The sequence below is a fragment of the Dipodomys merriami genome, unplaced genomic scaffold, assembly GCF_024711535.1.
Source record: "Dipodomys merriami isolate MVZ:Mamm:240054 unplaced genomic scaffold, mDipMer1.0.p SCAF_12, whole genome shotgun sequence".
NCBI lineage: Eukaryota > Metazoa > Chordata > Mammalia > Rodentia > Heteromyidae > Dipodomys > Dipodomys merriami.
Genome location: NW_027202493.1, coordinates 46,461,092 through 46,488,150, shown reverse-complemented (window position 1 = coordinate 46,488,150; position 27,059 = coordinate 46,461,092). Strand labels below are relative to the sequence as shown.

At 51.1% G+C, this 27,059-nt stretch overlaps 1 protein-coding gene across 1 annotated transcript in view; it reads right to left on the bottom strand.

The window, feature by feature from the left end:
* Csmd1 (CUB and Sushi multiple domains 1) overlaps positions 1 to 27,059 on the bottom strand; it is a 1,029,359-nt gene that overhangs the window by 96,128 nt on the left and 906,172 nt on the right. Inside the window, exons 34-40 of the mRNA XM_070015936.1 lie at positions 25,844 to 26,047; positions 24,718 to 24,842; positions 23,892 to 23,988; positions 19,661 to 19,765; positions 6,937 to 7,055; positions 5,634 to 5,703; positions 2,105 to 2,221 (exon numbers count right to left, since the gene is read on the bottom strand). Coding sequence (XP_069872037.1) covers positions 2,105 to 2,221; positions 5,634 to 5,703; positions 6,937 to 7,055; positions 19,661 to 19,765; positions 23,892 to 23,988; positions 24,718 to 24,842; positions 25,844 to 26,047 — 837 coding nt within the window. The remainder of the gene's footprint in view (positions 1 to 2,104; positions 2,222 to 5,633; positions 5,704 to 6,936; positions 7,056 to 19,660; positions 19,766 to 23,891; positions 23,989 to 24,717; positions 24,843 to 25,843; positions 26,048 to 27,059) is intronic.

Here is a 27,059-nt window from a genome sequence, read left to right as displayed (position 1 = left end):
TTTCTTCTGGCCGCAGTTATACATCAGAAATCAAGTGCCAACAAAGAGTCTCTGCATGGGGGATTTGGGGTTCGTCTTTGACAGGCTTTGAACAGTAATGGACCATGACTTCATCGCTGGAGCCGCCTTTCTGGATGAAGACAGGCTGAAGAGCGACTTCTCTGCCCACGTTCTAGGTGTGGCGGTCAAGGCTCTGAAGCGTGTTGTGTGGCTTCTCCATGGAGCCGATGTCCTGAGCAGTAAGAGGTTAAGACGGGGTCTTGTGCAACACTAGTGGTTTATTCACGATAAAAATGATAGTGGAGCAGGAAAAAAATACCTCTGTGGCATCTCTGCCGTGTCTGTGAACGTTTTAAAGAGAACACAGGCAGAAACTGTCTATAGGTTCAACCTCGCCAAAGCATCCACAAACCGTCACGCCCTGTCTGTGGGAAGGCAGGAGCGTCCCCTCAGGACGGAGGGGAGCATGGGTGGATGATGACGCTCCAGCCAGGGCCTGCGCCGGGCGTGGGGGCGTCGGGACGGGCCCGGCCGCCCCCGAGGCGTGGAGCAAGGCTCTCAGACGCCTGGGTCCCTTGCACAAGCTGATGCCGCAGTGGCTGACGGAGCTGCTACACACCAACACCCCCCGTGCCCAGCAGCCCTGCGTGTCCAGAGCTCCACACTGTGCACTGAGGCAGGCTGGAGAGCTCCTCACTCATGCCTGCTTGAGGAAGCCGTGGGCTGGCCACGGGCAGGAGACGTGTCTGAGACCCGCTGACTACACATGTGGTTTTCACGTGTGGGCGGGAAGTTTCAAACCAACCAATAAAATCATCCATGAGCCAGCTAGCTGCCGGTGGCTCACGCCTGTCAACCTAGCTGCTCAGAAGGCTGAGCTCTGAGGATCGCGGTTCAAAGCCAGCCCAGGCAGGAAGTCCGTGAGACTCTTATCTTCAATTAACACTAGAAAACGGGAAGTGGCACTGTGGCTAAAGTGGTAGAGCACAAGCCCTGAGCAAAAGAGCTGAGGGACAGCACCCAGGCCCTGAGTTCAAACCCCACAACTGACAGAAAAGAAAAAAATCAGCCATGAACAGCGAGTACAGGGAACATTCTTGCTCAAGAAAAAGCCACCATCTTCAGTGCTGCTCAGGGTGACCGGAAAGCTGCAGCGTTTCACAAGCCGCAGTCAAAGATCCTGGACCGCCTGTCGCCTGCCAGACCCACTGGGAGGAACCTCAGTGAACAGACCATCTTTGCCGCTACTTTCAAGTTCTAATGAATCTACTGTTTGATACTCAAGAACATTCCATCTCTACTCCCAATTAGCCAACGTCCCGTGATCGCGATGTTCTTACCTCACACCGGTTTATCTTAAACAAGGGCTATCTGGAAGGAGCTATGCAGGCATTTCTCATCTTATTTGGATTCGGAGTGTTCTATCCTACACTGGAGCCACGCGTCCCCATGGACTGACTCTGGTACCCAGGAACTGAAGGCACTTCGTGAAAAGACAGAAATCTTTGCCTCATTAGCCAGGAACAGGGGGCGAGAACATCCACCCGTGGCCAGAGGTGACTGAAACTCCGCTCTGGGTCTTCCCTGTGGTACCGTGTCATGACGAGACATGTCACGTCTCTGAAGATACTTTCTAATTTATAAATCCATAATCAGCACAATATGCAACCACAAGCTAATACAATACCATTATTTCAAATATAGATGGTTTTACTGAATTCAAAATGCATCACAACCTGCACATAACCTTCCGGTTTTGTCCCAAAAGAAACAAGAACCATTCCTGAGTTCTAGAGGTAGGCTGGAGGCAGGATCGTGGACAAGGAGGTTGATAATTGGATTAGTGACGCCAAATTGTGCACTTCTTGGGTCTACTCTATCATCATCCAGCTAATTTAATTTGAAGAGTTGCATGGCTGATTGATTTTCTAAATACCTTCCCATCCTTCAAGTTGCTCTGCCAAAGCTTTATCAAAGTCTACAATCCACTTTCCATGGAAGAGACAGCATGCCACCCAGACACAGCACGCTCCTAACTCAGGGTCATTCTCTGCCTGACAGAAATGACAAGGTGGGACTTGTAATACACTCACGTCTCACTCACCGTAGCCCGCAGGCAGGGATATCCTCCAGGTGCAGTCCAGGTTGTTGGGGTACGCTCCGGGAAAGCCGGGGCTCAGGATCACTCCACCCAGCTTGGTCAGCGTCCCCCCGCAGGTGGCTGTGAAGCAGACAAAGGCTGTCGGGGTCCGGCATTCCCTTAGGATTCACGTCCCAGCGCCCTGTTTCCCCATGGTCCAGAAGAGCCAGTGGGCCGAGCGAGCTGCAGCTGGCCTTCATGACCCTCGGCTCGGCCACCCAGTGCCCTTCATTCCCCTTGGCCTGAGAACCGGCCGTTTTTCTCCATTTGTCCTGAGCTGAGCCTCAGTGTGTTTGGGGAAGGTATTCTGGTCAGGCATCAAGGTGGCCTCAGTGTATCTCTATTGAAGGTGGTACAGATTACTCCAAGCCACGAATTAACTGAGCCTGGTACTGGGCAGAGACAAGTGCACCCATCACTGACCCCGAAGGGCTGGTTACCCCATCACTGCACCCCAGACCCCGAAAGGCTGGGCATTACCCCATCACTATACCCCAGACCCCAAAAGGCTGGGCATTACCCCATCACTACACCCCAGACCCCGAAAGGCTGGTTACCCCATCACTGCACCCCAGACCCCGAAAGGCTGGTTACCCCATCACTACACCCCAGACCCCAAAAGGCTGGGCATTACCCCATCACTACACCCCAGACCCCGAAGGGCTGGGCATTACTCCATCACTGCACCCCAGACCCCGAAAGGCTGGGCATTACCCCATCACTACACCCCAGACCCCAAAAGGCTGGGCATTACCCCATCACTACACCCCAGACCCCAAAAGGCTGGGCATTACCCCATCACTACACCCCAGACCCCAAAAGGCTGGGCATTACCCCATCACTACACCCCAGACCCCAAAAGGCTGGGCATTACCCCATCACTACACCCCAGACCCCGAAAGGCTGGGCATTACCCCATCACTACACCCCAGACCCCGAAAGGCTGGGCATTACCCCATCACTACACCCCAGACCCCGAAAGGCTGGGCATTACCCCATCACTACACCCCAGACCCCGAAAGGCTGGTTACCCCATCACTACACCCCAGACCCCAAAAGGCTGGTTACCCATCACTGCACCCCAGACCCCAAAAGGCTGGGCATTACCCCATCACTACACCCCAGACCCCAAAAGGCTGGTTACCCATCACTGTACCCCAGACCCCGAAAGGCTGGTTACTCATCACTGTACCCCACAGCTCCTGAAAGGCTAGCACCACAGCCCCTGAAAACGCCCACCTGGAAAATCAGGAAGCCAAGCCTGAAGTGATGAGGAAATGAGCCTAGAGTCCTGCCCAGCCATTCCTATTCCACCCAGCCCAGCGCCCACCAGCAGCCTGTGCTCACAGCGCCCTGTGTTCACCAGCGCCCTGTGCCTACTAGTGTCCTGTGCCCACCAGCACCCTGTGCCCACCAGCGCCCTGTGTTCACCAGCGCCCTGTGCCTACTAGTATCCTGTGCCCACCAGCACCCTGTGTTCACCAGCACTCTGTGCCCACCAATGCCCTGTGCCCACCAGCGCCCTGTGTCCACCAGCACTCTGTGCCCACCAATGCCCTGTGCCCACCAGCACCCTGTGCCCACCAGTGCCCTGTGCCCACCAGCACCCTGTGTCCACCAGCACCCTGTGCCCACCAGCACCCTGTGCCCACCAATGCCCACCAATGCCCTGTGCCCACCAATGCCCTGTGCCCACCAGCACCCTGTGCCCACCAATGCCCACCAATGCCCTGTGCCCACCAATGCCCTGTGCCCACCAGCACCCTGTGCCCACCAGCGCCCTGTGCCCACCAATGCCCTGTGCCCACCAATGCCCTGTGCCCACCAGCACCCTGTGCCCACCAGCGCCCTGTGCCCACCAATGCCCTGTGCCCACCAATGCCCTGTGCCCACCAGCACCCTGTGTCCACCAGCGCCCTGTGCCCACCAGCGCCCAGGGCTTTCCCATTTGGGAAGGAGATTCTGTGCTGTGCAGACAACTCCCACCCTGGTCTTGGCTGCTCACGTGCTCTGCCCCTACGTCTAGGTTCCCTCTGGACACAGGAACACAACCAGAAATGACGGATTTCATCAAGAATGAGAGAGAGGCTGGAGAACGGGCACTCCAGCGTTTGTCCTGGGCAGCTGCTGAAATCGCAGTCTCCTCCCCTTTGAACCATGTTGCGCGTGGCGCTGCGCCTGGGCAGCTGCTGAAATTGCAGTCTCCTCCCCTTTGAACCATGTTGCACATGGTGCTGTGCCTGGAGGAGGCCATGAAGCGACTTCCCACCCGGTTTAACGAGGCTCTCGTCGCCGAGAAGGGCTTTTTGCGACATTCATGACCGTGAGCTTGGTTAAGCTCCGAGATCAGCGTGGGACGCCTGGGCCTCTGGAAGTGGCTTATGTGCTTTGTCTCCGTGATCACTGGGATTATAAGGAATTAGGACATTCTGTGTCCAGGACTCAGAATGTGAAACAGGATCTCCCCACGGGTTCCCACTCCTACATCTCCTCTGTCAGGTTCCTCTTAAATCCCAGCCTGCCCACGTCTGCCATCAGCATCTGAGCTTTGCTGTGGGCACGCGTGAGTCCCCAGGGAAGAACGGCAGAATTGGCCTGCCATTAACTATAGGGCATGAATCAAAGCCAAAGGGGAATTAAACTGGACGAAGTTGGCTTTTCAAGTTAAACACTCTTTTGCATAATGCAGAGCAAGCAGTGTGACCTCCTCTGACAGAGTCCATCGACTCCAAGGTGCCAAGTGCTAGGGCTCCCGCGTGTAAGGCAAAACACGAGCTGTGGAAGCAAATGGGGTGCTCATGCTTCATGTGTGAGGAAGGACCACGGCACATGCTTCATGTGTGAGGAAACGGGTGAAAATCAAGTCGCCCAGAACGCGTCGAGCAGGGCGAATCTGTTTTGCCTGAAGACAGGCGTTCACCATGGCAGCTGGTGAATGGAGGCCTGGGGGGTGGAGGCCCAGGGAATGGCTTCCTGGACAATGAACAGCCGGCTTTGAGGCAAAGGAAGGACAGAGGCCGCGGGAGGGCCGCTGGGCCGAGGGGCCCGGACCACACGAAGGCCGGTGTATCTCTGTGCAGGGGGAAATGCTGGAGAACCAGTGACAGCGCTTCTTCCTTTGTCTCTTTCCCTCCTTCCTTTCTTTCTTTACAATCCTTCCCTCCCCACCCTCCTCCCCGCCCTGCTCAGCACCAGGGATTGAGCTGAGGGTCTGACGCGCCCTGGGCAGGTGCTCCTCTGCCTGAGGCTCACGCCGCTCCCTTTGCTTTTGGTCTGTTTGAATTGTTTTTAGGCAGATTCTCCTGCTTTTTCTCCGCCAGCTTCAGACCTGTGACTCCTACTTTCATCTGGGACCACAGGTGGGTGCCCCTACGCTCAGCCCTCACATAACACAGGCTCTGCAGGATAGGCACAAGTGTGCCGTTTGAAACCCGAGTAGAGGAGTCCTGCTTGGCCGGTGCTACAGGGAGCGGTTTCTGAGCGCATGGCCTACCAATGCATAGGGGCGAGGGGTAGTTCCACCGACGGACGGTCCCCGGCATACAAGAGATGTGCGAACGGCCCTGTTTAAGAGAAAAGCGAAATAGAACTTGCGTTAGTACAGAGTACAGAAGAAACGTGTGTGAGAATGTGCTCCATTGTCATTTTAAATTTTAATCATCAATGTAAAAATATCAGCAACTTGAAAAATCTATTGGTACTACTGATTATTAATGAGGCACCTAGAAAAACATCCTCTATCACTAAAAAACACAGCCTTGACTGTCTTTCTAAGAAGACAAGGTTGCTGTAGCACGTTGTATGTAATGCTGAGAGCAGTCTCTATGCCGCCGTCAGAACTGCACGCTCGCCGTACCATCGATCACAGCCGCAGCAGCCCCCAGGTTTTCCCCAGACGCTTGTGGTCACCGGGAGCCTGTGGTGCTGCCTGGCACTGGTGCCTGAGGCCGTCTGCGGGGCTCTCACCCCCCTCTGCCCCAGGACTTGCCCTGCTGCAGACCTTGCACGGCCCCAGCATTGCCAGGGCACTGCCCGCCCCACGCTGGCCGAGCGCCTCCTCGAAGGCGGCTGCGGCGCAGGTAAAGGAAACGCCTTCCTTCCAGGGGCTCCCAGCATCCACGTTCAAACGCACGCACGCACACACACACAGCAAACGCATGCCCTGCGGTCTGAATTCACTGAAGGGTCGGGCCATCAGGAGCAGAGCCAGGCCCTGGGCTTCGGAAAGCACAAGGTTAAACCACCAAGCGACAGAGACTACGGCGGGATTGAGAAGCAAACAGATACAGAATAACGGGTCACAGAGAGTGGTTCCCCAGGTGTGTAAAGTATTTATAAGAATTGTGTGTAATTTATATACAAACGCATAACAAGCGTGTTGTAAATTTCCGCCTCCTGTTTCTTGAGGATTCTGTGCACTCGTCGCCTGTCCCACGTGCCCGGCCTGCGTGGGCGTCTAATGGTGACACTGAGCGTGCAGAGTGGGACTGGCACAGAGCTCTGCAGCAGTGAGAGGCCAGGGCCCAGGGAGAGACTGACAGACCACCGGCCACGGCCACTGTGTCTCCAGCCCCCGCGCTCCTCCGAACCTGCTCTGCAGACCCACCGGAAGAATACACGTTTAAGCCACTGTGAAAAGCAGGTGCCTGGCTCTGTGCCTTGGCAGCTCTTTTGGGTGGGGCCTGGGCAGGACTGGCAAACCCACGGGCTCTCTAGGGCCAGCCCGGGGCAGGGGGGGGGACCATCCAGGGCCTGGTGCCCCACCTTCTCCGCACCGAGGACAGCGGGACAGATACCTGCAGAGTGTAGCCAGGCTCACACTGGAAGGACAGCACGTCGTTCACCATGTAGCGGTCTCCAATCTTGATGCCATTGCTGGGCAGGGTTGGCTCTTGGCACGCAGTGAGCCCCACGGCTAGGGAAGAGCAGAGACATACACGGCCTCACATGGGCAACACGATTCCCTCCAGGCTCACAGGGAAATACAGACCTCAGCGCCCGCTTTTTCTGCTACTCTACCAAAAGGCCGAGGTGCTCGGCCAGGGTCCGAGCCGGTGCGTAGACACTACTCCACTTCCCCCATGCAGAAAATCACCATTTTCCTTCAAGTAACAAACGTTGCCACTTTCACATTTGGTGCAAAATATTGTTTCTGTTCCAAAGCAAATACCACTGACACGATCGTGCCGGAAAGCCATGTTGCCAGGGGTATGTGAGCCTTCCTGAGACCAGGGCCTGCCCGCTTTCTGCACGCATGTAGCAGACTTCATGAAAGAATTGAAGTGTTCTTTCCATGAAAATGCAGTGAGAACAGACATGCTGTACCCTTGTCTCTCTGTCTCTTTTTCTTGGTCTCTTAGAGAAGACAACTTCCCATTGTTCTCAGGCCAATGATCTTAGGCCAAAGGGATCAAAATTCCTGATGCAAAGCTATAATCGGTACCTTCCTGGAGCAGAGCTCTCTCCACTTAAGAAAATCACTGATCAAGAAGGACTGTGTCAAATCCTATTAGAACTCAACCTAAATAAACTCTGTTGTTTAATACATACCGCTTTCGTGAAAAGCTACACAGTTATGATATATTATAGAGAGAAAATGTAAAATGTCCAAAGGTCCAAACTTCTGTGGGCTGGTATGTAAGTGTGCTTGGTGAGTGTGCAGCTGTGCCAACCTAACTTATGTACTTGCTAATGTGCTCAAGCGCGCCGGGCAGTGCACACTCTGGTGTGACTTCTGTCCGGGCTGGGGTGGAGGGACGGGCCAGGTGACATTTCTGCCACCCAAGAAGTGCAGAGATTTACTACAAAGTTTTCAACTTTCCCCTCAATGATTGTCTTTCCTTAAACTGTAAAACACCACTTGCATTAAGCCTTAGTACGCTTTATTCCCAGCAGGAATAAAAAGCCCACTCAGGGCTTTTCACTGAAAATAAAACTTCTAAATATGAGAAAATATGATCGTGTAAGCCTGCAACTTGTCACATTCGAGTAAGCCTGAAATCTCTTTTTGTAACCTTAGGATATGGATTACAACTACATTTAAATTCCCTGGTTATTTTTTTCCCACTGAAGATCAGTAATATCATCTGCTTTGAACATTTAGTTTCTTATTTCAGTCTGAAAGCATCTACTTTAAAATGTTCTGAACACAAAATTTCTAACCACAATTTAGTTCACTAAAACTCTAACTTATGGTGACATTATTAACATTATTTTAGGATACTTCAAATGACTGGATAGAACAAAGAATAAAGAATATTAATGACAAAAAGTATCCAAAATGCAGAGAGAAAATACTTTGAAATTTAAAATGTATGATAAAGGATTCAGAATAAAACCCCAGTGATTTAAGTCTCTCATTTAAACACATGTAATACAATGTATTTTACTCATTTATTCTACTTTTATTGTTCGTTAATTTATAGGTGGTTATTGTGTACTTATTTTCATTTTCTCCTTCCTCAAATTCTGTCTAAATCCAATTCATCCTCTGAAAACTATAACTTGCATTTATATTGATCGCCACCAAAATCATAGCATATTTTCTGAAGTACAAACGACAAACTTCACACTGGTTAATGTATAATGTGGTTGTATTCAGGAAGCAGATCGACGGAGACCAAGGTATTTGAAATGTTAGAAGGAAGCCTGCTCCCGTACCTCCCTCCCTCTCTTCCTCCTTTCCTCCCTCCCTTCCTCCCTCCCTCCCTCCCTTCCTCCCTCCCTCCCTCCCTTCCTCCCTCCCTCCCTTCCTTCCTCCCTCCCTTCCTTCCTCCCTCCCTTCCTTCCTCTCTTCCTCCCTTCCTTCCTTCCTCCTTCAATTCCTTCCTTCCTCCCTCCCTCCCTTCCTCTCTTCCCTCCCTCCCTTCCTCCCTCCCTCCCTCCTTTCCTCCCTCCCTCCCTTCCTCCCTCCCTCCTTTCCTCCATCCTTCCTTCCCTCCCTCCTTTCCTCCATCCTTTCTTCCTCCCTCCCTCCTTCCCTCCCTCCTTCCCTTCCTCCCTCCTTCCTTCCTTCCCTCCCTCCCTTCCTTCCTCCCTCCTTCCTTCCTTCCCTCCCTCCCTTCCTTCCTCCCTCCTTCCTTCCTTCCCTCCCTCTCTCCCTTCCTCCCTCCCTCCTTCCTTCCTTCCTCCCTTCCTTCCCTCCCTCCCTCCCTCCCTTCCTCCCTCCTTCCTTCCCTCCCTCCCTCCCTTCCTCCCTTCCTCCCTCCTTCCTTCCCTCCCTTCCTTTCTTCCTCCTTCCTTCCTTCCCTCCCTCCCTTCCTCCCTCCTTCCTTCCTTCCTTTCCTCCCTTCCTTCCTTCCTTCCCTCCCTTCCTTCCATCCTCCCTCCCTCCTTCCTTCCCTCCCTTCCTTCCATCCTCCCTCCTCCCTCCTCCACGTGGTCATGGAGCTTGCAGACATTATACAGTGAGATTATGAAGACACGGTATTTCTGGGCACGAGTCTTAGCACTGTCATGTGATGGTGACTTCGTCCATTCAGTAACTAAGTGAAGAGGTACAGCAAGGAAGGACGTCTACACTGAGAATGGGGCACTGGGCGGGCTCCATGCCTGTGGTTTAAGGGCTGGCAAAGGCAGACAGAAGGTGGACCTGAGGGAGCTGGGGAGAGGTGAAAGGGCGGTCACAGGGAGCAGGAGGTGAGGGAGGTCAGCTCATGCGTGCGTTCCGAGACCAGAAAACCGGAAACAGACAGCAGTTAAGTTGGCTCCCTGCCTGCATTCTTAACTGCCATTATCATCGTGATTATGGTAGCACTGGGATTTGAGCCCAGGCCCTTGTGTTTGGTAGATGGCAGCCCTTTTGGACACTGTAGGTTATGTCTGAGTTAGGATGCTCTGTTCTGCCTGGGACCATCCTGAGCTATGTCTGCATCCCTGTGGACACCGACCTCACTGTGACTGCAGATTCCTCCCCACCCACGTCGTATTTGTGGAGGGGCAGTCTTGCTAACTTTTCGCTATGACTGGCCTCAAATTGTCCTCTTCAGGTCTTTGTCATGGGATTTCAGGCATGAGCCACCAGTCCTGGGCCATGTATCCTTCTTTACAGAATGAATGAGAATGTTCTTTAACAAATCTCCGTTTTGTGCCAAGTGGCACCATGTGATGCTTTCGGAGACTGGAAGACTACCTCCTGTTAGAGGAACTGTGGCACAGAAGGGACAGAGCGCGGAGCAAACGGCTCCCTATTCATCTTGACACCAGCACAGACCGCGAGAACACGTGCAGAGATCAAAGGAACTGCTTTAACGACGGACGGAGCCAGGCATGGTCATGCACACCTGTGAGTCCAGCACTCTGGATGCAGGGAAACAAGCGGATCATAGGTTCAAGGCCATACAAGGTTACACAAGAAAAGAAGACTGGATATAAAGTAGTTGTACAACCTGACATTTGAAGCAGAAGTATCAGGGAAGAGTAAATGTCTACCTTATTAGCAAAACAACTTTCCTAAAAAGAAGTGTTTAAAGAGAACCAAGTTCATTTGAAAGTGGAACTGAAATAACAGGAGAAGCAGCAGGGCCAAGAATTATGAACCCGTGTGTGTGTGTGTGTGTGTGTGTGTGTGTGTGTGTGTGTGTGTGTGTGTGTGTGTGTGTGTGTGTGTGTACGTGTGTGCTGGAGCTGGAGTTTGAACTCTGGGCCTGGACACGGTCTCTTACCCTTTCACTCAAGACTGGCTCTACCACTTGAGCTGCAGCTCTACTTCCACCTTCTTCACTGATTCACTGGAGATAAGAATATCACAGACTTCCTGCATGGGCTGGCTTTGAACCTCAATCTCAGCCTCTGGGGTAGCCAGGATGGCAGGCGTGAGCAAACCTTTGGAAAGCAAAGATTTCCAGCCTTATGAAATCATTATGTCCTCAAATGTTATGTTTCTTTAAATGTGGTTCATGAAGCCCTGGATTTCCAGGTGAGGGGTGGATGTGGGGAGCGGAGAAGGCAGTTTGTGGAGGTTGGAAGGCCGGGAGCCACTGCCGAGGGCAAGAGCAGAGCCCGGTGGGCATGGGGGTGGGCGCAGTGGGTGTACTGCACACTGCACACCGCCATGCTCTGTTTTCTCCTGAGGTTCAAAGCTGGACATCTTCAAATAGGCTGATGTATGAAATGGTAAGTAGACGTAAATACTGAAAGATAAGTTTTTAAAGTCCATGAATCTGACCAGGAAAGCAAAGAAGGTGAAACAAAGCCACTGGAAGGACGGGTGTCCTAATTTGAGCAAAAGTACAGCTTAATGGCCTGACCTACACGGGCCAGGCGTGGGGGGCGTGGGGAGAGTGGGGGGGTGCGGGGGGCGTGGGGGGCGCGGGGGGCGTGGAGGGCATGGGGGACTTGGGTGACACAGGGGGCGCAGGGGGTGTGGAGGGCATGGGGGATGCAGGGGGTGTGGGGGACTTGGGGGGTGCAGGGGGCGTGGAGGGCGTGGGGGACGCAGGGGGTGTGGGGTCTTGGGGGGTGCAGGGGGCGTGGAGGGCGTGGGGAGTACAGGGGGTGCAGGGAGCACGGGGAGAGTGGGGGGGCTTGGGGGCGTGGGGGGCGTGGGGAGCGCAGGGAGGGTGGGAAGCCCACCACTGCAGGAAGTGTCAGAATTCTTCACAGCGGTTCTTCTAAATCCCTTAGGCAAAATCAGACCAGGCACCACTCCAGTCTCATAGATGAAAATGATTTTAACACACACGATAAATGTACAATTTTCATCCAACACCGAGCAAGGCACACAGGCTCTTTGCAGATATTCTGACCTATCACCAGTTGGGTGGTAGTTTCCACCTTGGCACTTCCCTCAGCTCTGCTGATGGAGGTGCACAGTTGTTAAACTTCAGAAGGAAGACAGCACTGTTTTCTGCCTGGAAGGCGCTACAAGGGAAATGTAGTGACCAAGAAGAGAAAGAAGCAGAGCGAGTGGCGATACACAGAAAAGCTCACAGAGGCAAACTCAGAACACACACACACTCGCGTACTCACACTCACACACTTACTCACTCACACACACACACTTACACTCACACACTCTCACTCACATTCACTCACACTCACTCACACTCACACACTCACACACTCTCACACTCACTCACACTCACTCACACACTTACACTCACACACACATACATTCTCTCTCACACACTCACACACTCACTCACATTCACACACACTCACACACTCACACACACATACACTCTCACACACTCACACACACATACACTCTCACACACTCACACACACATACACTCTCACACACTCACAAACACACACACTCACACTCACACACACTCATACACTCACACCCACACACACTCACACACTCACACTCACACTCACCCACAAACACACACTCACACAGTCACGCACTCTCACACACTCACACTCACACTCACATACACACACTCACGCACAATCACACACACAATCACACACACAATCTCACATACTCTCACACACTCACACACACATTCACACACACACTCTCACACTTACACACACAATCACACACACTCTCACACACTCACTCACCCACACTCACACACTCTCACATACTCTCACATACACACTCATACTCACACACACTCACACACACATACATACACTCTCACACTCACACACACTTACACACACAATCACACACACACTCACACACACTCTCATACTCTCACACACTCACACACATACATTCACACACACTCTCACACTCACTCACCCACACACACACTCTCACATACTCTCACTCACACACACACACTCATACTCACACACACATTCACACACTCACACACACTCTCACACTCACACACACTTACACAATCACACACACTCTCACACACTCACATACGCGTATTCAACCAATGGGCAGATCAACTGCACAACAACACATGGACCACCAAGGTTAGTTTTTACATTTGAAAAGCAGCCAAACAAGTTCCGAGCCTTACTCTGCTGGAACGGCCGACGGCCCCTGCCTTGTGTTGGTTTGATTTAGAACTTTCTTTTAAGTTACTTTTTAAAATGGTCTTCATGGGGTTGTGCAAGGGAGGTGTCATTGACCAAAGCGGTATGGGGACACAGTGCACCTTGATCTGTGCACCTCTTCAACGGCCCCTCCCCTGGCCTCGCCCCTTCCCTTACTGAAGGACGGGTGAGGGGCTGGGGGCCATGCAGGAGTATCCACTGCTGTCTCTGAACGCGTCCTGGGTGGGACAGAAGGATGCAGTGTTGGCTTGCCAGACTACAGCAGTAAAAGAACATCTTGGGGGCTTTTTTGAAAATGAAAATATTTCAAGACTTAGGGCTCTGTTAACGATGACTGCAGATACAGGAGTGCTCCGGAAGAGACTGAGATCAGCTGACCGTATCACTGGACATGTCCTGGTTTGCTGGCCCCAGGGCACCGAGCACAGAGGTCACCCGGCGGTTGCTCCCTGGGGGCTTACTCAGTCCCACTGTTGGAGTTGAGACCTCATTAATATTATGAAAGTAAGACTCATATGTCACTGAAGCCACCTTAATAATTGACGTGTGTTTAAAAGGATTACCGCCATCACAGGGCTAATGCAAGCTATACACATTCCGTTTCTGTAACTGTGGTGGGGGGACGGGGGCATGTTCAGTATGGTTTTTTTTTTTTTAATTAAAAAGACTCAAAACACTTTTCAGAATTCATATCTCCTCATTTAGACACTACGTCTCTGTGTCTGTTGTGAGATGAATGCACCAGGGACACAGAATGGAAGCAAAGGAAAACGAGAGCTTGGAAGGCAGGTTCACACCAGTGTCCTGTGGTCAGCCACCCCCAGGCCACCCACAGAAACTAACGCCCCCAGGGAGCATGGGCCCGGGGTCAGGCCAGACATACGTGACCATCAGGAAGAGACCGCATTTCCAAACATAAAAAACATTTTTGAAGTTCATCCCTGGTAGACTGTAAGAACCTATCAGGGTACACAGCAAGGGGATGACCCCCTCTGAATGAATTATTATATCTGAGAATTAGGCAAATAAACCCAATTTGCTTTTTTTTGCTTGTGTGGCTACCACATTTATAGTTTCCCCCTTATTTTTAAATTTTGAGTTGCCCAAGATACTTTAAGACAATGAAAGTTATCCATTCTTAAAATCTAGAAAGTCTTATTTTTCTGTTTTGACTATCTTTTGATCAAGGCATTATTAACTTATGAGATAATTTTCCACCCTATATCTAGCAAAATCATATATATGTATATATGTTATTCATGTATGTTTTAAACTTACACTTGAAAAACGAATACTATTTCATGACAAATTAATAATCACAGAAAATAAAAGCATATCAATAAAGTAAAATGGTACATATTGGTATTTATTTCATAATAGTTAAGTCTTCTAACTAATAAAAATGAGCTGGTGATTCCTGTGTCTAACCAGAACAACTCAGGAGGCTGAGTTTGGGTTTGAACCCAGCCTGGGCAGACAAAGCCTTCACAGGCTTATTTTGCCAGTTGGCCAGCAAAAAGTCAGAACTGGAGGCATGGCTCATGCGGTAGAACTCCTGGCATAGCACACACAAAGACTTGAGTTCAAGGCCCAGGATACAGACATAGAAAAGAAGAAGAAAAGTAGTGTGTTGAGCATTAAAATATGCTAAAATGGTTTAAAATTATAATAGATCTCAATTCAATTTTAGTTTATGGCATCCGGAAACTTGACAAAAGGCTGGTGAGGTGTGACCAGAGGATGTGATACGAGAAGATCAGAGCTGTGGAAACTCACCATAAACCCCATGGTACAGTACGAAAAAGTAGAAAGGAGAGGCGGGGGGCCGTCTGGGGTGAGGCAGGGAAACGGAGGCTCCAGGCACAGGGCATCGGCCCTGCTCTGAGGCCGGGTGGGCACCTCCGGCCCAGGTCAGGCATCTGTGGTAGTCAGACAGAGGCTGCCGGAAAGTATATGGCTTACTCCAGAGCCGGCGTCCAGCCCGGGCATGGTGAACGGTAAAGTCAACACAAACAGATGCTATCGTGAGCAGCCTCTAATAAGCGAGAGATTCTCCTTCAGATAGGATCTCCTTGCAGCAGCTCACGTGTGATGTAAATGCGACTCCATCCAGCTTCGTCTATATCTCTGAGGTTTTTAATGTGATGGTAACACTTATATCCCTATTTAAAAGGTAGTTGTGAATTAGACAGACAGATGATTGATAGACAATTTCATTTAAAAAACAAACACTGGAGAAAGACTTATCTATGAATAACTTTAAAAGTATTTTTAGCATTCATCTAACTATCCTTCAACTAGAATGATTTAAAAATCCCTAAAAACCCAGGAGTAATTTTAAAAAACTACTAGAGCAATCTTTAAACCCCCGCATTACTACAAACCCTTGAACTAGAGCAATTTAAAAGTCTCATCCACTGGGGAGGTGGAAATCTACAAAACTGAAATATCCCTACCTGTCCAATGAGGAGAACACGCTCCGCTAGAAAATCATCACTTTCCCGGCTCCATCGGGGACCGCGCTTCCAGTGCTCCCGTGACCTGCGTTCTGAGGGAGAGGTGGACGGCAGGCTGTGCGGGCGGAGCGCGGGGCAGAGCGCGGGATGGGTCGCACCTGGGAGCACTGGCCATGCCCCAGAGGCCCCGCGGAAAACAGCACTCTAGTGGCCCAGGCCGAAGGGCGCCTCCCCCTGCACCTCCAGTGAGGGCTGGGACACGGCTGTCCCCAGTCTGGAGCGTGGGCAGAGCAGGGCACAAACCACCATTCATGTCCTTGGACCTTTGTTCCTAGGAACACAAGTCCTATGTCGCTGGAGACAAGCAACTCCTGTCCTACATCACTGGAGACAAGCAACTCCTGTCCTACATCACTGGAGACAAGCAACTCTGTCCTACGTCGCTGGAGACAAGCAAGGCCTGTCTGTGGGGCCACCCAGGTCTGCATGGGAGACAGGAGGCCTGCTGGGGGCCGGCATGAACTGAGCGGCGTCTGCCTGCTCCTTGTCCCTGCCAGGTGGGAAGTCCACTTGCCCACATCACTGGGAGGGAGGCAGAGGGGTAAGAAAACTTACAGACTGAGAGCTCATCGGGGTGACCAGGCTGGGGTGACCCTGCCCAGGCCTTCCAACTGAAGTGTGGGCTACATTCAGAGCCGCGCTGGTCCCTCTGGGGATGAGCACACAGATCATCTCTTTATACCAAGTGTCCAGGGAAAGCCAAGGCTGCAGACGGAGTCCTAACACTCAGTTCCCAGCCAGAGCCGGGGGGCCAGGGTAGCTCAGCTCCAGGGCCTGAAGCCCGTGATGCTCAGTAACCATGGCAACCACAGAACCACAGCCATGCTAGGCTCCTGCCCCATTCAGAGCGACAGGCTTACAAAGGATACGTGTCCAGCCTCGAGGTGAACAGTGTCAGCTATGGTCTCCACCGTTCCACCCCTGCTGCCTGCCTTTCACGGACAAGCAGGGAATAACAGTCCTAGGCACAGAAACAGCAACGCGCAGAACCAAACTCACAGTCTGCACATAGTACACAGAAATGCCAAAATAACTGAAAAGTCCACGCAAGAATCCAGTGGAGCAGAGGGCTGACGTGCCTGCAGTGGCGGGCCGATTACCTCGGAGATGGTAGCAGTAAGAAAAAGCCAAGTGGAAAAGTGGAGGGAGAAATTATGTCATGAGCTTACCACTGGCAGAATGGATCCGTTTTGGAAAGACGGAAGGCATATGAAAAGGAAATTATTTGATGACCAGCAAATACAAAGAAAGCAAATGCAGAATTAGACCTATAAGAACTGAGAAGTGATATCAAATACTCCAACATACATGCAGCTGGAGTCTCAGGAAAATCAGGGGGAAAATGCGTAAAACACATACTTTGAACAATCATGTCTTTTCCCCCTTGGAACAGCATTTTGCTGTGTAGATGAAGCTAACTTACAACTCATCACGAGGCCCAGGCTGGCCTTGAACTGATAATTCTCAGCCTCCACAATGCTCAAATTACAGGCATATGCCCCCATCCGAAAACATTTTTATAACTAATTTTAAAATGTCAAACAATAGATACAAAGAACATCAGAAAACCCAAACCAGGCTATCTGACAGACACACATGTACACACACAGATACACACAAACACACAAATACCACACTCACATACCTACACGTACACACACACACACTCATCAGCAGCCCTGGCACCTCACAGTCAGAGAAGAATAGAAGCCAGAAATAGAGAAAAGCACGGAGGTGAGCAGGACACGGGCTGTGGCGCCATCGCTGTGGGAAGTGAGAATGTCGGTGGAAGGTGACTCCTGCCAGGAGGAAGAGCACCGGGCTGCACTTGCAGGTGGAAAGCGGAAGGTGCCGAGCTGCGGGGTGGGGAAGCCGTCTCTGCTCAGGCCCCAGGCCTCGGGATCTCCATGCACACACAGCTCCTCAGCTCCTCACACACTGCAGGGCCGGCTGACGAGTGACGGCCCCTTAGCTACAGCTGGGCAGAGGAGCTGAGGAGTGAGGGCCCCTTAGCTACAGCCGGGCAGAGGAGCTGAGGAGTGAGGGCCCCTTAGCTACAGCCGGGCAGAGGAGCTCCTGGAAAGAACTCGCCTCCTCCGTGCTCACGCCACACCTGCCTGTGTCCACCGGCTGCTCCCAAGGATCCAGCCTGCCCACAGACAGCTGGCGCAGGGCCGCCATGGGTAGGGGACCGTGTGGGTCACGGACAGTTGTTCTCACTCTTACTTCACAAGTGCGTGTTTTAGTGAAACAGGAATTCAGCTATTTGCAGATTGGCAGTTCATATTTCAAGATGTCCTAATAAGTAGTTGGATTAAACATACTAAAAACTCCTTTGGCAGCTTAAATCCGCAGTTCTCACTCAATGTGATACAGGTTGTGGGGAGGTGACTTGTACAACTATTTTAATATCTATTTTATTTGGGGGGGGGGTCCGGTCATGGGGCCTGAACTCTGGGCGTGGGCGCTGTCCCTCAGCTCTTCAGCTCAAGGCTAGCACTCTACCACTTGAGCCACAGCGCCACTTCCCGCTTTTTTCTTTTTGCTTATGTGGTGCTGAGGAATCGAACCCAGGGCCTCAGGCATGCAAGGCAAGCGCTCTACCACTGAGCCACCTTCCCAGCCCTTTAATATCTATTTTGAAACCTAGCGCACACAGAGCAGAGGCCTGGCTTCCTCCGGTTAATCAAGGGGCACGGACGACTAAAGGGGTGTTAGTACCAAAGAACCGCAACAGTAGCAAAGCCAGCGCTCTGTGCCGATGAATAAAATCTAAATGTAACAAGCAATTATACACCTCCTTGTGTTCCCAAACCATGCCAGGGCTCCTCAGAGTTCACTTCCATGTTCCTTACTGAAATGTTTCTCTCTTTGAGGGAAGTACATTGATTAGCAATAAAGCGTAATGTCAACAATGCGACTGATGAGGCTGAAGCTCAGCTGAGTAAGAGATAAATGTGCCCAATCACCAGCGTCCACACTGCGCCTCTCTCCATGACGAGCAAGTGAAAAGCCACAGCGGCAAAACAATGTTGACAGGGTTAGCACTGCCCGAAGTATGAATGAATCTGTGTACGCCGCCACACATGAGGTTTATGTTCTGCTGACAAACATTCACAAAACGTGTCAAGGAAGCAGGGGTTTCCATCTGTGTGCGTGGCCCCACTGCCCGCTGCCACGAAGATAATCCCTCTCCTGTGAACTGGAATGGACCTGCCCCATGCTGGCAACGGGGAGGCCCCTTCACCCAGTCTCTGCGTCTGCTTTTTTATCAGCAGCTGGAAATCTGGCCTTTCAAAGCAAGCCTACATTACATCCCCGCAGTGTTTATTATCTCAATTCACAGGGTCACCTCTTACGGGCCGATCCACGTATCTGCTCATTTGCAACTGCTTATTAGAGGCTCTGAATGGTGGCACGCAGCTGTTTGGTGCTGGCAAACATGTCCGAATCAGCTGCTGCACCCACTGAAAACCCTTGCTCCGCGCTTACAAGGGTTACCTGCGTAGCCTAACACCAAGATGTGTGCATTTGACTTGTGTCCTCCCATTTATCAGACTATTAACTCAGTCTCACAACCAGTTTTAAAAGGTTACAGTCTCCTCTGCAGAGCCTTCTTCTAATTAAGATGAGTCACACACACGCATGGCCGGGGAGAGGCCGTGTTGGGTGAGCTCTTACTTCCTAAGACAAGAAATGGAAACAAGGCTTATGTAACCTAGATGGATATTAGGAATTTTCTGTTTTTGGATGCTAATAAGAATATTGTTCCTCATCCCTGAGAAAGTGGCAATATGACAAATGGCCAGCTTCTGTGTTTATTTTTAACACCCAAAGCCTGCAATTACAGCCACTGTTTTGTTTAATTATTTGAGATAATAACTTCTACCTCCTCATTCATTTGTGAAGTTTAACACCACCTCATTAATCTGTGAGATTTCACCCCTACAAAGAGCACACCTTCACAGTTCCTTTAAGAAAATGGCTGAGCACAGCAGCGGGGAGGGGGGGGCGGGAGCAGCCATGGGGGCCTTACTTTTGTATTCCAGATGGAAGCCAGCGGCGGCCACACTGATGTCAGACTGGAAGTGCAGGTAGAGCTGGTTGGACGTGCTGTTCAGCAGCGCTGGCACCGTGGTTCCTGGGGGACAAGCACACAGGTAGGGCCTCAGACACAGACACCACCCGGCCGGGCCCGACTCGCTGCCTGTCTGGCCATCTCATGTTTCATCTGGCTACTCCAGCCAGCTACTCCACAACTCCCCCACCCGGCCTTCCCCCCCCACTCCCCGTGATACAGCGCTCGCACGGGGTCTCTTCCACCACCCTCGGGGTCAGGGGACGGGACCCTCCCTGGCTCTTCCTCTCTCTATCCATGCATTCTGTGGACACAGCCTGTGAGTTTTACTTCTAGACACAGGTGCACGACACACTGTGCAGTTCAATGTGAACAGACACACTGCCCTCTGCGCATTCATTCTGAGAGCTGGGGATCGTACCCTTCGTTCTCGGGGTTCACTGCCATGCCCCAGGTCCGCAAAGAGTCAAACGTGAGGCCTCTGCTCCACGCTCGCTCGCTCACCCCAGGCTCTGGGGCCCCGTGGCTGTGTGGTAGCAGAATTGGAAAGCCCACGTCCAACCAGGCCCTGAGGCCTGCACGTTTCTTCGGACATAGCCACAGGCGGTGGCGTGAGCGGCTGGGGGTTTGGCACCCCGGTACCACATAGCACCCAGAGGGTCGTCAGCCAGGGACGGGGGTAGCAGGGCTCATGACTGGCAGACATGCCGAGGGACTGCTGCGGTCCCGCTCCATGGGGTCTGCTTCCGGCGATCCTCGGCACGGATCACATACAAAATGCAACCGAGCAGTTTTTTAAAAATGCTGCTACAGGCAGAACATTTCTGATCCCACTGTGTTACTGTGACCTAGATAGCAGGACGCACAACAGCGGGGAGAGGGATTTTATCGCTGTCCCCGCAGACTCGGCTCCCCACTTCCCTTTAATACCGACTGTCAGCTACAAGTTCATATGCACGCCTCTGTATTTCATTCATTTATAATGTATAACCTGCCTGCTCCAAAACTGATTTCTAATCGCTCACACAAAAGACCTACATATGCCTGTCCCAGTAGAAATGAAAAATCAAAACTGGATTTATTTGAGATGTCAATCTAGCTGCCAGTGAGGTGAACCTCTTATGATGACTCATTCTTGTTCTTACTTCATAACTTTTAAAATGGGTTTAATGTCTCCTCTATAAATACTGTTGGGTATCATGGGAGTAAAAACATTTAAATATTGATTATGTTCCAAATCATTCAAACTTTTCTGCTGATTTGTTATTTCCATAGAATGTACTTTTTTAAAATCTCATGGTGACAGAACTACACCACACTGTCTCCATGGTGACCGCCAGACCTGTATCACACTGTCTCCAGGGTGTCAGAACTACACCACACTGTCTCCATGGTGACCGCCAGACCTGTATCACACTGTCTCCAGGGTGTCAGAACTACACCACACTGTCTCCATGGTGACCATCAGAGCTGCACCACACTGTCTCCAGGGTGTCAGAACTACACCACACTGTCTCCATGGTGACCATCAGACCTGCACCACACTGTCTCCATGGTGATCATCAGACCTGCACCACACTGTCTCCAGGGTGACAGACCTGCACCACACTGTCTCCATGGTGACTGCCAGACCTGTACCACACTGTCTCCAGGGTGACCTCAGACCTGCACCACACTGTCTCCAGGGTGACAGAACTACACCACACTGTCTCCATGGTGACCACCAGACCTGCACCACACTGTCCCCAGGGTGATCATCAGACCTGCACCACACTGTCTCCAGGGTGACAGACCTGCACCACACTGTCTCCATGGTGACTGCCAGACCTGTACCACACTGTCTCCATGGTGACAGAACTACACCACACTGTCTCCAGGGTGACCATCAGAGCTGTACCACACTTTCTCCAGGGTGACAGAACTATACCACACTGTCTCCAGGGTGACAGAACTACACCACACTGTCTCCATGGTGACCATCAGACCTACACCACACTGTCTCCATGGTGACAGAACTACACCACACTGTCTCCATGGTGACCATCAGACCTGTACCACACTGTCTCCATGGTGACCGCCAGACCTGTACCACACTGTCTCCAGGTGACAGAACTACACCACACTGTCTCCAGGGTGTCAGAACTACACCACACTGTCTCCATGGTGACAGAACTACACCACACTGTCTCCATGGTGACTGCCAGACTTGTACCACACTGTCTCCAGGGTGACAGAACTACACCACACTGTCTCCATGGTGACCATCAGACCTGTACCACACTGTCTCCAGGGTGTCAGAACTACACCACACTGTCTCCATGATGACCATCAGACCTGCACCACACTGTCTCCAGGGTGACAGAACTACACCACACTGTCTCTATGATGACCATCAGACCTGCACCACATGGTCTCCAGGTGACAGAACTACACCACACTGTCTCCAGGGTGTCAGAACTACACCACACTGTCTCTATGATGACCATCAGACCTGCACCACACTGTCTCCATGGTGGCCATCAGACCTGCACCACACTGTATCCAGGGTGACCATCAGACCTGTACCACACTGTCTCCAGGGTGACAGAACTACACCACACTGTCTCCATGATGACCATCAGACCTGCACCACACTGTCTCCAGGGTGACAGAACTACACCACACTGTCTCCATGGTGACCATCAGACCTGCACCACACTGTCTCCATGGTGACCATCAGACCTGCACCACACTGTCTCCATGGTGACCATCAGACCTGCACCACACTGTCTCCAGGGTGACAGAACTACACCATACGGTCTCCATGGTGACCACCAGACCTGCACCACACTGTCTCCATGGTGACCATCAGAGCTGCTCCACCTACACTGGTATTTATGCCAAGGAAATTTTCTCCTGCCTAACTTCAAAAACACACATAAGTTTTGTTGCAACTCCATGTTCCCTGCACTTAGGCAATCTATTTCTGTCACTATATTAAGGCAAAAGGCATTTTCCTGCCTTGGTTAATCAGTCAAGTATCTACCTAATTTTTGCTGTCTACTGCTCTATGCTTGCTATATGGGTACAATATTATGTTCACTAATTTTCATGCCTGAAAATATTAGGCAGAAAGCTCACTTTAAAATACATTCTTTTAAAACATCAACACATGACACACAAATTAGAAAAACAGCTTCACATATCTGAAGCTTATGGTACAAAATTATTCAAAAGAAGGGTCCATAGGAAGTTATTTATAAGTTTTATGTGTGTGTGTGTGTGTGTGTGTGTGTGTGTGTGTGTGTGTGTGTGTTGATTATATGATTTGGTCTACAGATGAAAAGCATATGCAAGTAGGTTTTACCAAGATATTATTCTGAAGGTATAATGCAAATGATAGAAGTTGTGTGTGACACAAACATTAAATATTTATATATGTATACATATGCACACACATCCATGATTAACTCATACATACAAGAATGAGCAGGACAATTATAAGCCTGAGTGTAGAGCAGGGGTAGATGTGAGCTTAGGCAGGCACAGGTCCATTCTCTCAGGCTTTTCTTGCCTGTCCGTCTGTCTCTCTGTCTCTCTATCTCTCTTCCTCATCTGGTAACTATGTCCATAGCATCAGCCAATGTTCTACTACTACTACTACTACTACCACTACAATTTTTTTGCTCCGTTGACACTGGAACACATCCTATAGTGCTGCCACTAAACCATACATACCAGATAGAATTAGGTTATAGTCTGGCTCCTGCAGATAGATCGTAATTCATGATGTGACTCTTGTTTGTAACAACAGATGCCTATCTCTTATGCCCAACATGAACAAGACATATGTAGTAGAGCCTTCTGAGATGCCATTGTGAGGAGAGACACCTGTCTGGGGAGAGAGCGAAGCCACAGACTGTACCGGAAGAGACGTTAAAGATCAAGAGGAGCCTGGACTGTCACTGCGTCCACGCCCCGTGACCAGCCTCGTGGTCAGCCCCCAGACCGTCTCCGGGGGGGCCAAGCCTCTGGCACCGAGAGGCTCTGGAATATGGAACGGCCCTGCTTCTCCCCCGAGCCAAGACTCGACACCCACAAAACACGAGAGGGGCAGAGACTCTGTAGGAAAACAGAGTGTTGGCTACTGCTCGCTTTGCTTTCTGACTGCAGTTCAAGCCACAGGGGCGTGGCGTCAAGGTCACCGTACCTGAGAAGCTCCCGAGTCTGGGGGCCGTGGCATCTCCGCCATCATGGATTTCAAGCGAGTCCCAGTTCTGCTCTGTGGCAAAGCTGATCACCTGAATCTAGCAAACCAAATCGTTAGGCAAAGATTAACATTGAGAACAGCTGAGTTAATTAGAAGTGGTTCTCCACGATTAAGGAAAACATCAAAAACAAAGATAATAATGCACAAAAGGGTATACAAAAATCTCTGTGGGTGACACTTTGGATAGATTAGATTATAAAAATAAATCATTTTATGATAAATACAGAAATATGTTTAGAAACATTTTACAAAAATACTAAAGATACACAGATTATGGTCTGTTATGTTAAAAACTAACCAGGAAAAAGGAAAGGAGCAGGGAGGGAGGAAGGGAAGAGAGAAGAGGATGGAAAGGAATGAAGAAGGAGTGAAAGAAACAAGAAGAAAAGAAAGATGAAAGGTGGGAAGATAAGCGAGAGAGGAGAGAGGGAGGGAGGGAGAAAGGGAGGGAGGGAGGGAGGAAGGGAGGGACAGAGGGAAGGAAGGGAGGAGGGAGGGGAGGGAGGGAAGGAAGGAAGGAAGGAAGGAAGGGACAGAGGGAGGGAAGGGAGGAGGGAGGGGAGGGAAGGAAGGAAGGAAGGAAGGAAGGAAGGAAGGAAGGAAGGAAGGAAGGAAGGAAGGAAGGAAGGAAGGGAGGGAGGGAGGGAGGGAGGAAGGGAGGGAAGAAGGAAGGAAGGGACAGAGGGAGGGAGGGGAGGAGGGAGGGAAGGACAGAGAAGAAGCACAGGCTACGTCCTGCGTGTGGACTCGGGGCTCCAGACCGTACCTGGATTCCAGAGCCCTCTGTAACGATGATCTTCCACACACAGTTCAAGTTGTTTCCATACGGCTCAGGATAGCCCGGGGACAGGATGGTGCCTCTTCGCTGAGTGAAATTACCACTGCAGGGAACTGACAGACAGGGCTTTGTCTTCAATAAGTGCTTAATACGTGATATATTTGTTTAATAAAAATAAATTGCAGTGGCAACAGTATGAATTTTGTTTTGTCTCTCTCTCTCTGTGCCATTGTAAGAAACACGGTCCCTGTTTTGAGGTATCTTAAATGGATTTTTTAGCCAAGGTGTAGTTTAGTCTTTTCTAAGTTAATAATAACAATGATTATCTACCCATTAAACTACTATTTATAGATGTTGAGTCTCTAAAGAAGTCTCTTTAGGGGCTGGGAAGGTGGCTCAGTGGTAGAGCGCTTGCCTTGTATGCCTGAGGCCCTGGGTTCGATTCCTCAGCACCACATAAGCAGAAAAAGCCAGACGTGGCGCTGTGGCTCAAGTGGTAGAGCGCTAGCCTTAGAGCTGAAGAGCTGAGGGACAGGCCCAGGCCGAGTTCAGGCCCCACGACTGACAAAAAAATAAAAAGAAGTTTCTTCAGAGTTTCTAAGAAGGCACTGGACCCACCACGGTGTCTAGAGTCATTAACTGCTTTAGTCTGAGGCCATTGCAGAACATTCTCTCCTCTTGGCAACTCCCAACAATATTCATGGGATTTATGAGCAAATTCAGAGACACTTAAAATGTACAGATGGATTCAAGTGCCAATCATGATTGCACCAGAGTACTCTGTGCAAAAAGAAGCAAATAAACCACAGTTAATCTGGCTACATGAACCTATTGCTTTCGACACATTCATCGGCACAAATGCATTAAGAGGGCATAATGCAAGTAATATCCTACATCAAAATTATAATTGTTTGCCCAGAATAAAATTATGTGATACTTTGTGACTTCGGACTTGATGGTATACATACTGAAAAAGGAAGCGTGCTTGTCCTTACTAGCCCGCTGAGTTGTTTAATGAAATGGCACTTGAAGCGTTGGCTCCTACCTGTTCTTTGTGTCTTAGAGAGCCACACTGCAGTGTCCCCCGCCCTGGGCCACGGCACGGGCCACTTACCCACGCAGCTCGGGATGGTGTCATTCCACTGGGCCAGCGCGTTGGGCACAGACTGGCAGCGAATGGCTGTGGAGCCCTGGAGCAGGTACCCTGGGTTGCACTCAAACCTCACGATCGAACCTGCTGAGAACTCGGAGCCGATCCTCCTGCCGTACCGGGGCTCGGGGACAGAGCTGCACTGTGTGTCGCTGGTACGAGGAACAGCTGGGGGCAAAACAACATGGCCATCGGTGTCCACCGCAGGAAGTCACCCACGCCCTCCACACACGTGTGTGTCCCCCTCACACATAGCCATGTGTCCCCGAAAGACGTGCTCCACGTTTCCTTCACACACGTGTCCCACACACACTCCAAGGTGCCCTGGAGCCTGGTCTGAGTCTGACAATGGTGGCGACCGGTTAGAAACCAGCATCTCTAACGTGGCCTGGGGTGGGTGTGCAGAGAGTTCATGTCTGCAGGTCATCTGTGCATCCACCTTGGGCTTGGCCATGGGACAGGAGGAGAATCCATGCTCGGTGATTCTCCATTGATATTCAAGCCACTGGATTAACCAATGCCCAAAAGGTGGCGTGAGTCACAGCATGGTACGGACACAGCCTTGCGGTCAAGACCGGCGCCTGGCGGGCAGAGCACTGGCTGAAGGAATGTTTTGTGGCTGTCGCAGTGTGATAACAGACAGAAGAGCAGAATGAGCATGTGACCTGTCCCTCCGGGTTCACTGCCACACGTGTCACTGTAGCTGTGTTTGGAGGCTAGGGACACACTCACAAAGTTCCTGCCAGCAATGGGTGCACAAGGAGCTTAGCACTTATGTCCAAGCCATTTACACAGCAGACTTTCACTCGACCTTGAGAGAGAAGGAGATCCCGACATTTTCAGCCAGACGGGGAGACCTTTAGTGCCACGCAACATGAGCCAGGTACCAGGGCACACCTCAGGAGGGATTCTAAGGGAGCTGACTCCTCCGGAGGATGGGTACCGGGGCGGGGGCTGGCGCGGGACACGGGAGAGGCCTCCCAGAGCTCTCTCCTTCCTCTCCCCTCTCTCTTTTCCAGGCTGTTCATGGTGTTGGTTTACATTCTATAGGGAGCAACACCTAAGTCTGGGATGCTGTGTGTGTACCCTGTGCTCCTGGATGGAAGACATGGACAGGAAGTGTTAATGCTGTGTGAAGTGAGATGCTCGCTCCAGTGGTGCATCAGAACATGTTCTGTCT